The sequence below is a fragment of the Schistocerca cancellata genome, chromosome 6 (assembly GCF_023864275.1).
Source record: "Schistocerca cancellata isolate TAMUIC-IGC-003103 chromosome 6, iqSchCanc2.1, whole genome shotgun sequence".
Lineage (NCBI taxonomy): Eukaryota > Metazoa > Arthropoda > Insecta > Orthoptera > Acrididae > Schistocerca > Schistocerca cancellata.
The window spans coordinates 191,611,832-191,627,332 of NC_064631.1; the positions used below are offsets into that span (position 1 = coordinate 191,611,832).

Sequence of the window (15,501 nt, forward strand, 5' to 3'; positions counted from 1 at the left end):
GGGCGCGGACCGCAGAGGGAATACCTAGAACCGCAGCGGAGGGAAAACGGTGCAGCAACGCTCCAGCAGGTCGCAGGGAATGGGCGCGGACCACAGAGGAAGCGCCTGCAGCTGTTGGTGGAGGGGGAAGGGCATAGGCATAAATACTGGACCAGGTCCACTCGAGGAGCAGTCTCAGGTCGCACCTGATGAAGGTCACAAGCTACGTGACTGAAATATCGTGCAAGTACGACGCTGATATCCGGCAGAACACCCGACAACCCAAGATGGCATTAGAACGCCAGAAAAGCCTGAAGAGTCTCTACGGGGAGTAGATGTATCAGAATATCAAGAAGCTGGACAAGCTACGGCAGAAGAAAGGGAAGATGCTGAGTTCTCTCAGTTTTTTGCTGAGGTGTCGAGATGGAGAAGTGGTACCAGTATTTGCCAGAATTAAACATCACATCAACTCCAGAGCGGCGAACAAGATAAAACGCAGAGCCAGCATGGCACTGGTGAGATAGAGGATTCGAGATATGCGCCACAGGTTAGATGTTGTGACCAGGGAGCTGATACACATTCATCTGTACGTGGCAGCCTTCTTAACAAGAGAAGATTGGGATTGGGTAGACCGTGCCTCCTGGTCTTTAGCTGAGTGTGCTAGAAGGAATGCCTCATCTTGCCAATCTGCAAAGTTTGATCGCATGAGTAAGAAAGCACAGCAGATGGAAGAGACACGCACTGTGACGAATCTGAGCGGCATACAGATTGATGATACAACCTTAAAGGTACTCAGCAAGGGTCTCAACTTTGGTATGACCCCTAGAAACGTACCCATTTCAGCTTTCGTCAGTGCAGTAGAGCAAGTTGCAGCCACACTTCCACCTAATGTGGCAGAGGAAGTCCGTCGAGAGGGTCCTCACCAAGGCCAGGCCACCGAAATCGAACATCACAATCGAGGAGAGGCTTGCACTCAAGAAACTATGGGAAGACAACAGCATTGTGGTAATGCCAGCAGACAAAGGGAACTCCACTGTCATCTTGCTGCGGGTGGATTATGATGAAAAAGTACGCTAACTTCTGGAGGACCCTGCATACAGAATTCTGGAGTGTGACCCCACGGACAAGGTGGCCAAGAAGACTAGTGCTCTCTTGAAGGAAACAGGGATGCCCGATAAGATCATCAGGCAACTACGGGAAAAAGTGCCAGTGCCACCTAGACTGTATGGTCTGCCTAAAATACACAAGGAGTCTGTGCCCCTACGTCCTATTGTCAGTAATATTTGGGCACCTACGTACACAACAGCCAAGTACTTGAAAGGTCTCCTGTCTCCATATGTGGGGAAATGTAATCACCACATCCGCAACTCAGAAGATTTCCTGCATAGCCTCAAGCAACTGCACATCACAGATTCAGACATCATGGTTAGTTTTGATGTGGTATCGCTGTTCACCAGGGTCCCACTGAAGGACTTACTAGAACTGATTGCAGAGAAATTTGACGGTGCTCTGTTGGACCTGTTCAGTCATACACTGACATCCACGTATTTCCTGTACAGAAACCAATATTACGAGCAAACTGAAGATGTAGCTATGGGCAGCCCACTGTCCCCTGTGGTTGCCAACATGTTTATGGAGAGTTTTGAGGAGAGGGCATTGGAGACAGCCACATTTAAACCCACATGCTTCTTTAGGTATGTGGATGACACCTTCATGATCTGGCCACATGGGATGGACAGGCTCAATGAGTTTCTTGAACATCTTAACTCATGCCACCCTAATATCAAGTTCACCATGGAACTGGAGAAGAATGGCCAGCTGCCATTTCTGGATGTACTAGTCCAGAGGAAAGCAGATGGATCAATTGGCCACAGTGTGTACCGAAAACCAACACACACTGATTTATATCTGCAGGCCAGCAGCTGTCACCACCCTGCACAGAAGAATGGGGTTCTGAAGACTTTGGTCCACAGAGCACGTGCCCTGTCAGACCAAGAGAATCTACCTATATAGATAGAACGTCTCAAAACAGTTTTCTCCAAGAATGGATACACGGACGGACAAATTGAGAGGGCACTCCAACCAGCCACTATGCCACAGGTTCCTGAAGAAGACCAAGATGAAGCAAAGAAGGTGGCATATCTGCCCTATGCTGGCTCTATTTCTGCCAGAATCATTAGGATCCTCTGTAAACACAATATCAAGTGTGTTTTCTGTCCATCCAACAAGATTGGGGGACTGCTGGGGAGTCTCAAAGACGACCTGGGGTTACGAAAACCAGGGATTTACAATATACCTTGTCAATGTGGCATGTCCTACATTGGCCAGACGACAAGAACTGTGGAGATCAGGTACAAAGAACATCAGAGGCACACTAGATTAAGACAGGTGACTAAGTCAGCCATTGCTGAACACTGTCTAGAACTAGATCATGCCATGAAGTATGAGGATACCAAGATTCTAGCACAAACACCCAGATTTTGGGACAGTGTTATAAGAGAATCGATAGAAATTAAAATGGCTGACGATCTTATGAACCGTGACACAGGGTACCAGCTAATCAGAGCCTGGGATCCGGCTCTGGAATTGTTACAGGAACAACGGGCCCAGCTGCAACACTACACAAACAGAAGAACCAGAGACATGGAGATGGAAAACGAGCCCCTGACGGACTGCCAGGCGCACCAGACCGAAGATGGAACACCCAGAAGTGGGACTGGTGGACGTGGACCGCAGAGGGAACATCCAGAGCCGCAGCGGACGAAAAACGGAGCGGCAACGCTGCAACGCTGCAACAGGTCGTGGTGAGCGGGCGCGGACCACAGGGGGAACGCTTGGTACCCCAGACCGTAGATGAAATCTCCAGGAGCGGGTTTGGTGGGCGCGGACCGCAGAGGGAATACCTAGAACCGCAGCGGACGGAAAACGGAGTTGCAACGCTCCAGCAGGTCGCAGGGAATGGGCGCGGACCACAGAGGAAGCGCCTGCAGCCGTTGGTGGAGGGGGAAGGCCATAGGCATAAATACTGGACCAGGTCCACTCGAGGAGCAGTCTCAGGTCGCACCTGATGAAGGTCACGAGCTACGTGACCGAAATATCGTGCAACTGCGACGCCGATATCCGGCAGAACACCCGACAACCCAAGATGTCATTAGATCGCCAGGAAAGCTTGAAGAGTTACAAAATTACTGATGTTGTGAATGTCGACAACGCACGATTTTTAAACTACGGAAACTAGGTGCCACGTCCTCCTATTGGCCGCGGGGTTGCCCTGTTGCCAGATGCTCTGGACAACACATAACCGCAAATGCTTTGGCTGCTGTAGACACGTGTGCATATCACGTGCGCGCAGTGATGAGGCGAGGGACGTTTGTATGCGTGATCCGACAACCAGAGCACTGCCCATCAATATATCTACACTAATGGCCATTAAAATTGCTACACCTCGAAGATGACGTGTTACAGACGCGAAATTTATTCGACAGGAAGAAGTAGCTGTGATATGCAAATGATTAGCTTTCAGAGCATTCACACAAGGTTGGCGCCGGTGGCGACACCTACAACGTGCTGACATGAGGAACGTTTCCAACCCATTTGTCAAGCACAAACAGCAATTGACTGGCGTTGCATGGTGAAACGTTGTTGCGATTCCTCGTGTAAGGAGGAGAAATGCGTACAATCACGTTTCCTACTTTTATAAAGGTCGGATTGTAGCCTATCGCGATTGCGGTTTATAGTATCGCGACATTGCTGCTCGTGTTGGTCGAGATCCAATGACTGTTAGCAGAATATGGAATCGGTGGAGCCAGGAGGGTAATACGGAACACCGTGCTGGATCCCAACGGCCTTGTATCACTAGCAGTAGAGATGACAGGCATCTTATCCGCATGGCTGTAACGGATCGTGCAGCCACGTCTCGATCCCTTAGTCAACAGATGGGAACGTTTGCAAGACAACAACCGTCTGCACGAACAGTTCGACGACGTTTGCAGCAGCATGGACTATCAGCTCGTACAGCATGGCTGCGGTTACCCTTGACGCTGCATCACAGACAGGAGCGCCTGCGAAGGTATACTCAACGACGAACCTGGGTGCACGAATGGCAGAACGTCATTTTTTCGGATGAATCCAGGTTCTGTTTACAGCATCATGATGGTCACATCCGTGTTTGGCGACATCGTGGTGAACGCACATTGGAAGCGTGTATTCGTCATCGCCATACTGGCGTATCACCCAGCGTGATGGTATGGAGTGCCATTGGTTACAGGTCTCGACCACCTCTTGTTCAGTCTGATGGCACTTTGAACAGTGGACGTTACATTTCAGATGTGTCACGACCCGTGGCTCTGCCCTTCATTAGATCGCTGCGAAACCCTACATTTCAGCAGGATAATGCATGACCACATGTTGCAGGTCCTGTACAGGCCTTTCTGGATACAGAAAATGTTCGACAGCTGCCCTGGCCAGCACATTCTCCAGATCTCTTACCAATTGAAAACGTCTGGTCAGTGGTGGCCGAGCAACAGGCTCATCACAATACGCCAGTCACTACTCTTGATGAACTGTGGTATCGTGTTGAAGGTGCACAGGCAGCTGTACCTGTACACGCCATCCAAGCTCTGTTTGACTGAATGCCCAGGCGTATCAAAAATGGTTCAAATGGCTCTGAGCACTATGGGACTTGACATCTATGGTCACCAGTCCCCCAGAACTTAGAACTACTTAAACCTAACTAACCTAAGGACGTCACACACATCCATGCCCGAGGCAGGATTCGAACCAGGCGTATCAAGGCCGTTATTATGGCCAGAGGTGGTTGTTCTGGGTACTGATTTCTCTGGATCTATACCCCCAAATTTCGTGAAAATGTAATCACGTGTCAGTTGTATTATAATATATTTGTCCAATGAATACCCGTTTATCATCTGCATGGCAAGTAGTGTATATAATTCGGACATGAAGTCCTACTCTTACTTTAAAAACGGCAATACTAGTTTCTCTGGTCCACTTATCCATGTTACCTACCAACCATAATACCACTAGTATGGTTCCTCTCCATGATGTAGCAACATTTTTGGAATGTTAATGGAACAGCTGACCCCTCAGTACAGTCTGTCAGAGTCGCAAACACGTTTTTGTTTGATTTGAACACAATGTAGACATTGAGACCTGCAATGTTCATCTGAAAAAAGAGGCATAGACGCCACTGTCTTGTCCCTTTGACAACAGTATGTTCACAACGCATAGCACGAACGACATCTATGCCGTCCTTTGTTTTGTTGTAGTACATTATTATACCTGTATTTTTTTTTCTTTTCGCCACTGTCATTCTTTTTAAAAATAATTTTAAGTGTTTCTATATTTGACCTTGTGTGCTTTTGAAATACTTGTTCAGGTAGAATTTAGCTTAGATAGCCAGATGGTGGGAGCCTGACTCTCGAAATGCATTGCTGAGGATTATGTTCTTAATATTAGTGGTTGTATGCTAAAGTATTTATAGTGAATAGCTTCTTTCAGCTGTTAACGTATTTCAGCTGATTCTCGTGACAGCAATGGCTAAGCCTAACCTAAAATGTACGTATGCACAAGGAGGTGTTTGCTTAAAACAGAGCAGCGCTGCGCGACTCACCAGCGGCGTGTAGACGTTGAGGTAGAGGCAGTCCTCGTCCCCCTTGTAGTGACGCTCCCAGAAGTCCAGCTGCGCGCACTCCGCCCCCTCGCAGATGGCGTCGCGCACGCCCACCCACGGCGCCACTGCTTCCGGGGGCTGTCGACAAAAATGGCCGCCTGCTAGAGCGCCACGTGGCCTATCCCAGTCTCTATCTGGCTCGCGAGCATCGAGCCATCTTCATACGGGGAGTAGAACACGGAGAGGTTACAGACATCGTAGTGTGGAACATCAGTTTGTGAAGCATTTGCAAGTGTGAGTAGGATTTTGTAAACTTGCTGCGTAACGTAAACTAATGCTATACAAGGAGTCCTTGCAGGTCGCGAGCAGAACCTGTCAGATGCCGTTATGAAGCGATTTTTGTATTAGCACTTACTTCCCACAAGAATATGCCGTATCAAGGCACTGGCACGATACGGAAAAAACAAAAACACGACGAGTTTTCACCGTTTGTTGCAATAAAATGTCGGGAAGCAGTATGTTTATAGACAATAATGATACCATGACCTTGAGTCCAAAGGTACTGATGGCAATATAGGGCTGCTGAGAAGTTTTATCGAACCAGTGGTTGCATATAGTTTAGCAACTCATGTAGATACAGGCTTGGGTCCAGGTGGCACAGTGGGAGGTGGGAGGGAAGAAATAAGATCAAGAATTTTTTTTGGAAGTATATAGTTTTAGACATCTATCACCTTCTAAGTTTCACAGGAAACATTTGGAGAATAAAGCAGCATGAAAACTGTTGGAAATGCCAAGGAGTTCTAGTAATTACAGCTACGTTTAGGACAGGTTTGTAGAGGTTCAGAATGTGGTGGCGACCTGTGTCAACGAAGCGTGAGCAGGCGCTCAAAGGGATGGCTGTTTGAGAAATTAATTGAATCTTGGATCTGTATTCTCGATGATGGGGTACAAGAGGACTCACACTAAGGAGTGGATGTTACAGGATGTCTGCCAGTCTACAATTGGGGCCCAACTACAGGAAAAGGAAGTGGGACAGGTGGGGGTTCACACCTGTGTGTCTAGTCGCCAGTCCTGGTGAACAGTGACCGTACCAAATGGTACTAGGGCGTGCACTCTCAAGTTTGAAAACTAAGAGAGGCACCTGCTCTGAGTCTGGATTACAAGAGAGCAAAACAACTGTGTTCTGCACTCCAGAAGCATCCAATGACCCCACACATGAACTACTTACCACAGTTGCTAATGGCTAAACTGATGGTATGGATTTGCTGACAGATTCAGCTGAGGGCTGAAGGTGTCTCATCCAATGACCCCCCACGTGTAACCTGCGTCGTACATGTGCTACTGGCTAAACTGACAGAGCGGATTCAACAACAAATACAGCAAAGGGCTGGAGAAGTCTCATCCAATGACCCCTCACACGACCCATCTCCCACATTTGCTAATGACTAAACTGATGGTACGCATTCACCAGCAAATTCAGCAGAGGGCTGAAGGCGTCCCTTATCAGCTGTTTTAACTGGTTTGAACTGCACCAGTTCTCAAAGGCACGGAGCTTGGGTCACATAAGCATGGTAAAGCCATATGGAGCGAAGCTGGGAAATGTCTGAACAATCAGCTAGCACCTCTAGAAAAAAATTTTTTAAACTGTAAGAAAGCAGGTGTTGACAGATGTGAAAATTACCGAACTATCAGTTTAATAAGTCACAGCTGCAAAATACTAACGCGAATTCTTTACAGACGAATGGAAATACTGGTAGAAGCCGACCTCGGAGAAGATCAGTTTGGATTCCGTAGAAATGTTGGAACACGTGAGGCAATACTGACCTTACGACTTATTTTAGAAGAAAGATTAAGAAAAGGCAAACCTACGTTTCTAGCATTTGTAGATTTAGAGAAAGCTTTTGACAATGTTAACTGGAATACTCTCTTTCAAATTCTGAAGGTGGCAGGGGTAAAATACAGGGAGCGAAAGACTATTTACAGTTTGTACAGAAACCAGATGGCAGTTATAAGAGTCGAGGGGCATGAAAGGGAAGCAGTGGTTGGGAAAGGAGTAAGACAGGGTTGTAGCCTCTCCCCGATGTTATCCAATCTGTATATTGAGCAAGCAGTAAAGGAAACAAAAGAAAAATTTGGAGTAGGTATTAAAATTCATGGAGAAGAAGTAAAAACTTTGAGGTTCGCCGATGATATTGTAATTCTGTCAGAGACAGCAAAGGATTTGGAAGAGCAGTTGAACGGAATGGACTGTGTCTTGAAAGGAGGATATAAGATGAACATCAACAAAAGCAAAACGAGGATAATGGAATGTAGTCAAATTAAGTCGGGTGATGCTGAGGGAATTAGATTAGGAAATGAGACACTTAAAGTAGTAAAGGAGTTTTGCTATTTAGGGAGTAAAATAACCGATGATGGTCGAAGTAGAGAGGATATAAAATGTAGACTGGCAATGGCAAGGAAAGCGTTTCTCAAGAAGAGGAATTTGTTAACATCGAGTATAGATTTAAGTGTCAGGAAGTCGTTTCTGAAAGTATTTGTATGGAGTGTAGCCATGTATGGAAGTGAAACATGGACGATAACTAGTTTGGACAAGAAGAGAATAGAAGCTTTCGAAATGTGGTGCTACAGAAGAATGCTGAAGATAAGGTGGGTAGATCACGTAACTAATGAGGAGGTATTGAATAGGATTGGGGAGAAGAGAAGTTTGTGGCACAACTTGACTAGAAGAAGGGATCGGTTGGTAGGACATGTTTTGAGGCATCAAGGGATCACAAATTTAGCATTGGAGGGCAGTGTGGAGGGTAAAAATCGTAGAGGGAGACCAAGAGATGAATACACTAAGCAGATTCAGAAGGATGTAGGTTGCAGTAGATACTGGGAGATGAAGAAGCTTGCACAGGATAGAGTAGCATGGAGAGCTGCATCACACCAGTCTCAGGACTGAAGACCACAACAACAACAACAACAACAACAACAACAAGAGGCAGTCAAATGAAAACAAGGGAAATGGAAAAAATAATAAAATTTTTATTATTTAAAAAGTAGCCACCATAACTGGCAATAAATTTATCCCACTGTGAGACAAAATAGTCAATGCCTTCAGAGAAAAATGTCTGCTGTTGCCTATAGAACCGCTATTGTACCCAGCTTTGCCCCTCTTCGTTCAAAGCAAATCTTTAGGGCAACGAAACTATGGAAATTGCTGGGGAGATATCAGGACTGTATGGAACATGTGTAAAGGTTTCCCAGAGAAACAACCGGGCCACACATATGACATGGTCTTTCTCGTTGAGAATAACAGAAAAATTTCTCATTAATGGATGCAACCAGGTGGATGATTTTCTCAGAATGCCGGGAACTTAAACGCTAACATAATAGAACGTCAAAAACACTTTTATATCATAAATGAAGATAACTTATAATAGTAAGTGGTAGGTCTATGTATCATCAGGTGAAGGTGAGTAGCGTACAATGCAGAGGTCAAGTGCAGCGGCAGTAGACTGACAGCTTTCGAAAAATAAATAGATCCTACCTTATGAAAGGGTGATTCTGGTTTTAAAATTAAGAGGGCGCAAGATAGATCCCAAGGTAAACACAATACAAAATGATAAGTTTAACTCTTAACTGGTTACACAAAATATTTTCGTTATTTAAGGTTCCCATTAACTAAAATCCGGTCTGCCAAATATCGTGGTTCTCTCTAAAAGTAAATATGAAACTTCTAGCAAAGGACTAAATTCATAACATAATCATATTCTAGATATTGAGATGCAAACACAGAGACGAAATGGAAACATTACAGGCTACGCGAAGAATATTAAGTTGAAGAAGTACAGATTAATGATGCTAAAAGGGCACAAGACGGAAACGATCATACTCTACGTCAAGACCTCGAGAGAAGGAGATTCCAATAAGAGAGGTGCAATACTTAAAAGTTGTGACTGGGAAGATAATATATAGAAAAATGGGACCATTTCGAGGGTTTAGTGGAAACTAGCCTTCGTCAACGAAAGAAAGAAGTACACGACAGCTTTCATAGCTTATCAGAGGGTATGAAACAAGAAAAGGGTTAGTAAAAATAAGCTAGGTCAGGCCAGAGATCACAGTCCACTGAAATCTACAGAAAGGACAATGTCTACCATACCGCCTGAGCAGCATGAGTAACTCTGCTACGAAAAACTTGTCTCCGGCTGCCGGGCGTAAGAGTGCATGTTCAAACGTGAAATTGTGAAATACTTAGGAATGTATAGCGAAAGACACGGAACTGCAACTTACATTTAGATCGAATTTACTTTGTAAAAAGAAAACGTCGACTATACTCTGTTCATCATAAGAATAAACCTGATGTAAATAAACACAAACGCGATGATCGGTCAGAAACCGTAGTACACGTACACCTGTGTTGTTACGCTCTTAGAAGTAGGTCCTACTTATGTATTAGATATCTTATTACTAAGTTACGTTAAATGATACTTTAAGATGTTCTAATATATTAATAGCTATCGACGTTTTTCTTAATCACACTGGAGCTACGAAATTTTTATTTCAAAAATCGTGTACAGTCACAGTCTCCGTACTGTTGTGCTCTGATTGTCGGACTGTTAATACGTAGTATGAAACTGGCTTGGGCTGCTTCCTCCTCCGTAGTGAAACACGCGTGTGGAACACGGTTAAAAAGTGCCGAGAAATACGCTGTTCTTAATGTTTTCATAAATTTACAGAAAAAATCGGCTTTGAAGCCTTCCAGGGGACTGTATTTGATATAGTCGATATACACATACACATGGGATGTACAGCGGAATCGGTAGCGTAGTAGACAGATAAATATGATGGAGTTTTGGGATCGGTGGTTCAAATTTCGCACCGTTCAACTTTTTTTTCCTTCAGTGAATTACTTACATCTCGTAATTGTAAAATTCATCATTATTTTTTATGACTAATTCACACTTTCTTGTTTCTAATTACACACTGCACGCGAAATTCCTGTTTTCATTTCAAATATAAATTCTTAATTGTCGATATTTTATGAAAGATTGTTGATAATGGTTGCTTAAATTAAGAAAACATAACAATTTAACTTTTTAGAATAAAAATGAAAAACCAAATTTGGACTATGTCCATTGTTTCGTACTACAGATTTAGTCTCACACGAACCAAGTGGTAAGTGTCGTAGAAACATGAAAAACAATAATTTTCACAGCATCGAGCACAGCATACAAATACAGCATTTTTACGTTTTCCACTGTACCATTATAATAAGAACCAAACAAAACTGATCTGGGGCCAAGTTAACGGATTTGTCGTGAGAAATAACAAGACTATTAAGCTGCCAGACGTACTGGAACTAACGCACGCAGCTTTCTCACGTTTCACTGTCGCACGCAGGCGAGATATACACTCATGCTCATAAATTAAGGATAACTGCAGAATATGGTGCCACTACATATAACTGGCGCTAATAGCATAGGCACATAGGAAACACACACGACACAGACCTGTAAGTCCACGGTATTAGTGATAAATTGTGAAAACCGTCCCGAAACACATGTGCTACAAAACCCCACTGCTTCTTGCGCATGAACGCCGACATCAATAAGGGATATGATCACCATGCACACGTACACAGGCCGCACTACGGGTTGGCATACCCTGGATCGGGTGGTCGAGCACTTGCTGGGGTATAGCCTCCCATTCTTGCACCCCTGCCTGTTGGAGCTCCTGAAGTGTCGTAGGGGTCTGAAGACACGCAGCGATACGTCGACCGAAAGCATCCCAGACGTGCTCGATGGGGTTTAGGTCTGGAGAACAGGCAGGCCACTCCGTTCACTTGATATCTTCTGCTTCAAGGTATTCCTCCACGATGGCAGCTCGGTGGGCCGTGCGTTATCATCCATCAGGAGGAAGATGGGACCCACTGCACCCCTGGAAAGGTGGAAATACTAGTGTAAAATGACGTCCAGATACACCTGACGTGTTACAGTTTCTCTGTCAAAGACATGCAGGGGTGTACGTGCGCCAATCATAATCCCACCCCACACCATCAAACCACTACCTCCATACACGTTCCTTTCAAGGACATTAAGGGGTTGGTATCTGGCTCCTGGTTCACGCCAGATGAAAACCGGGCGAGAATCACTGTTCAGACTATACCTGGACTCGTCCGTGAACATAACCAGGGACCATTGTTCCAATGACCATGTACTGTTCTCTTGACACCAGGCTTTACGGGCTCTCCTGTGACCAGAGGTCAGTGGAATGCACCTTGCAGGTCTCCGGGCGAGTAAACCATGTCTGTTCAGTCGTCTGTAGACTGTGTGTCTGGAGCCAACTGTTCCAGTGGCTGCGGTAAGGTCCCGGGCAAGGCTACCTGCAGTACTCCGTGGCCGTCTGCGTGTTGTATACTGTGGACGTCCCGTACTGTAGCGTCTGGACACATTTCCTGTCTACTGGAATCGTTGCCATAATCTTGAGATCACACTTTGTGGCACACGGAGGGCCCGTGCTTCGACCTGCTGTGTTTCACCAACCTCCTGTCGCCCTAGTATCCTACCCGTCATAATGTCATCAGTATGTGTTCTTTGAGCCATTTTCAACACACAGTCACCATTAGCACGTCTGAAAACGTCCGCACACTTACTCGCTGCACCGTACTCTGACATGCACCTAAACCTCTGCTTATGTGGACTGCTGCCAGCGCCACGTGCGACGACCGCAGGTCAAATGCACCGCATGGTCATACCACGAGGTGATTTAAACCCGCAAACCGCCCACCAGAGCGTTGTTTCACCATGTATCAGCATACCCTTAATTTATGAGACGTCAGAAAAGAAGAGGGGGAAATGCGGCCCGTGATTGGCTTCGTGTATTCTGTTGTTAATCGACTCCTTATCAACGTAACAGATGAGAGTTCCAGAACTGACATGTATTTCTCGGATTCGGATAACGGAGGAGATTACCAGACGACCGACTGTAATTAATACCTTCAATGGCTTTACTATTCATTAATACGATGTAATCTCTGCACTGTGCTTCTGCATCACACATAGCTCGCTAGGAAAAATTACTCTGTGTTTAAGTTAGGAATTTTCATCACTCTTGTTTGTAATTAGAATACAATGATAGGCGAGAACGAGAGCGTTTTATGCTTTCCGTCTGGTCAGAAGGCGCTTGCGGTAGTGTTGGAGTTTTGCCGAATATTTTTTCATTCTCTTTAAAAATTAAATGACATTGGAAGCTATACTGTTTCTCTGTTCGTCACCTTTTACGTCTTAACTGCGACTGCTCACATCATTGCAGGTTAGTTGGATCAGCTGGCTGGCCAATGCTGTCCAAGTTAAATGCGCCGGTAACGCTGTTGTCCCACATTAACCCTCATTTTATGTGCGTGTGACACAGCATAAAACGTATCCTTAAGATCGTACTTGGCTGTATTGGACACAACTTGGCTTCAGCTCCACGTGAAACGAAATCCAATGAGATTGAAGCACACGCGGAAGAATACATGGTGTAATGTTCACATCAGGTTTATTCTTATGATGAACACAATACAGCACTACATTACTCTAGTGAAAGAGTTTAACACAAAGCAGTTCCATCTCCATCAAATTCCTGTGCACATCATTTAGTTAAAATTAATTTGTCGTAATTGAGGCAAACTCGAGTAGGAATTGCACTCTGTGATGCGTGGCGCCATTTTATATAGTCCCGGATGGTGAAGCACAGATAGTGAAGCGTCGAAAAGCTTCGACACTGTTCGAGATGTTTGTGGATGAGGGAGACATGGAGAGAGCGTAGTGGAATGTTTGCGGCGTGTGTAGATGAGATAGTGTGGACAGAGTGGAGGGGAGAGAAAGGGAAAGAGGAGGGGGAGAGAGAGGGAGAGAGAGAGAGAGAGATAGAGAGAGAGAGAGTAGAGAGAGAGAAGGAGAAGGCGTCAGCATGGCTGTTACCTGCATGTTTATTGACGAGTATCGAGTCTCTGCAGACCTACTCACACAGGCTGAATTGTTTTACTCGTCGCCTTTGACAGTAGCACTATCACAGATTTATTGCGATGCTTGTCACCTATTACGCATTAGGAGAGAAAATAGCTTTTATAAAACCGACATTGATATGATATTTACAAGTATTTTTTCCTAGTATGTAAAAAGATTTGATGTGCTTTGTTCTTTAGGCGGAGCCCTCACTGAGGCGCAGGGCTCTGCAGAGCACAGTTTAGCTTAGAAAAAGACATTCGCAAAAACTCTGTAAGCCTGAAGGTACCACAAAAGCTCCCTTTGGCCAGTCATGAAGTGCTGTCGGAATCTGGTGGTATCTTGATTTCACGTCTAAAGTACTGAAAAATTTGCAGTTCCCTAATCTGTCCGATACATGGCGACGGGTAAGTGTCAGCCGCAATATCCTTGTTTACTACCCTCATATTTACACATAGGCGATTTATCTTCTGACGACTGATTAATTTTTTAGATACTGTCACGATTGGAGATTAACTGATGACTCGACAATTCCTGAATCATGTTGTTGCTGGACTGTTCCTTCCGCAACACACTGTCATTGACGCGGAATTCCGTATGCCTTTTGTGCTGTTGGCCTGGCATTCCTGGGATGGATTTCGTGGTAAAGGAGGCCAGCGGTGGGCACGTATTGTCTTTCCTCAAAAACAATGGATACCCCTCCAAAACTGGATACAGCAGACTCCACTCAAAGTCAGTCAGATGTAATAGCTTACTTTGTAACTGCTGTTTAGCGGTTCAAAATGGCTCTGTGCACTATGGGACTTAACTGCTGAGGTCATAAATCCCCTAGAACTTAGAACTACTTAAGCCTAACTAACCTAAGGACATCACACACATCCATCCCCGAGGCAGGATTCGAACCTGCTACCGTAGCGGTCGCGCGGATCCAGACTGTAGCGCCTAGAACCGCTCGGTCACAACGGCCGGCGCTGTTTAGCGGGTCAGGTGACAGTGTGTACTTCTCGGATAGGCAATGGCATCTGTCTGCCTCTACCTTCAATTCTCTCTTTAGAAATGGGTTCCTCATCCTCAATTATTTCTTGCATGTTGCTCAGTATGGTTCCAGGCAGTGTTACTACGAAGGAAAGCCAAAACGTACAGGGACTTTTGCAGTTTCTCGCCTTAGCGCTTGGTAACACTGTTAGTATCCAGGGCTGAAGTATTGTCGTGTGCAACAGCTCTATACAACGCGTTACTCGTAATACCGCGTTAGTCGTTGTATTGTAGTAGACTGTAAAACATGGCAGCTCCATTGCCGACCTGCACCAAGGAGGAAATGAGGGCAGTGATTCGCTTTTTGTTTGCGGAGGGTGTTAAACCTGCAAAAATTATTCGTCGAATGCAAGCACAGTATCGTGACAGCTGTTTATCGCGAAGGAAAATCTACGAATGGGTGGAGCGCTTCAATCAGAGACAAACTTATCTATATGATGAGGAAGGGCAGGCCATCGACGTCAACGCACGGTAGGTACCGAAGCAATTGTTAGCACAGCGTAAGGTGCAAAGGATGGACATCTCTCGTAAACATTTGGCCCGTTTTCATCCCGAAGGAGTTGGGTTTTTACGGAAAATCGATGCTGTAGACGAAACGTGGGTGCGTCATCACAAACCGGAAAGTAAGGTTGTGAGCATGGTTTGGAAACACCCATCATCACCAGAAGCATAGAAATTTTAACGACAACGTAAGATTATTATGTTAACCGTTCATTTCACCCCAAGAAGAGAAGCCGTGAACAGTGATAAATATTGGGATGTGTTGCGAACTAAACTGAAACCTGCAGTCAGGTCCACGTGTCTTGGAAAACTGCGAAAAGTGTCATCTTGCAGGAAGTTAGCGTTCGGCCACATTCTGCCAAAAGGAGGCCGAAATAATAAAGG

At 45.3% G+C, this 15,501-nt stretch overlaps 1 protein-coding gene across 1 annotated transcript in view; it reads right to left on the reverse strand.

Moving 5' to 3' along the window:
* The window catches only part of LOC126088242 (esterase E4-like), a 450,967-nt gene that overhangs the window by 347,930 nt on the left and 87,536 nt on the right, over positions 1–15,501 (reverse strand). The window contains exon 2 of the mRNA XM_049906372.1: positions 5,609–5,746. Coding sequence (XP_049762329.1) covers positions 5,609–5,746 — 138 coding nt within the window. The remainder of the gene's footprint in view (positions 1–5,608; positions 5,747–15,501) is intronic.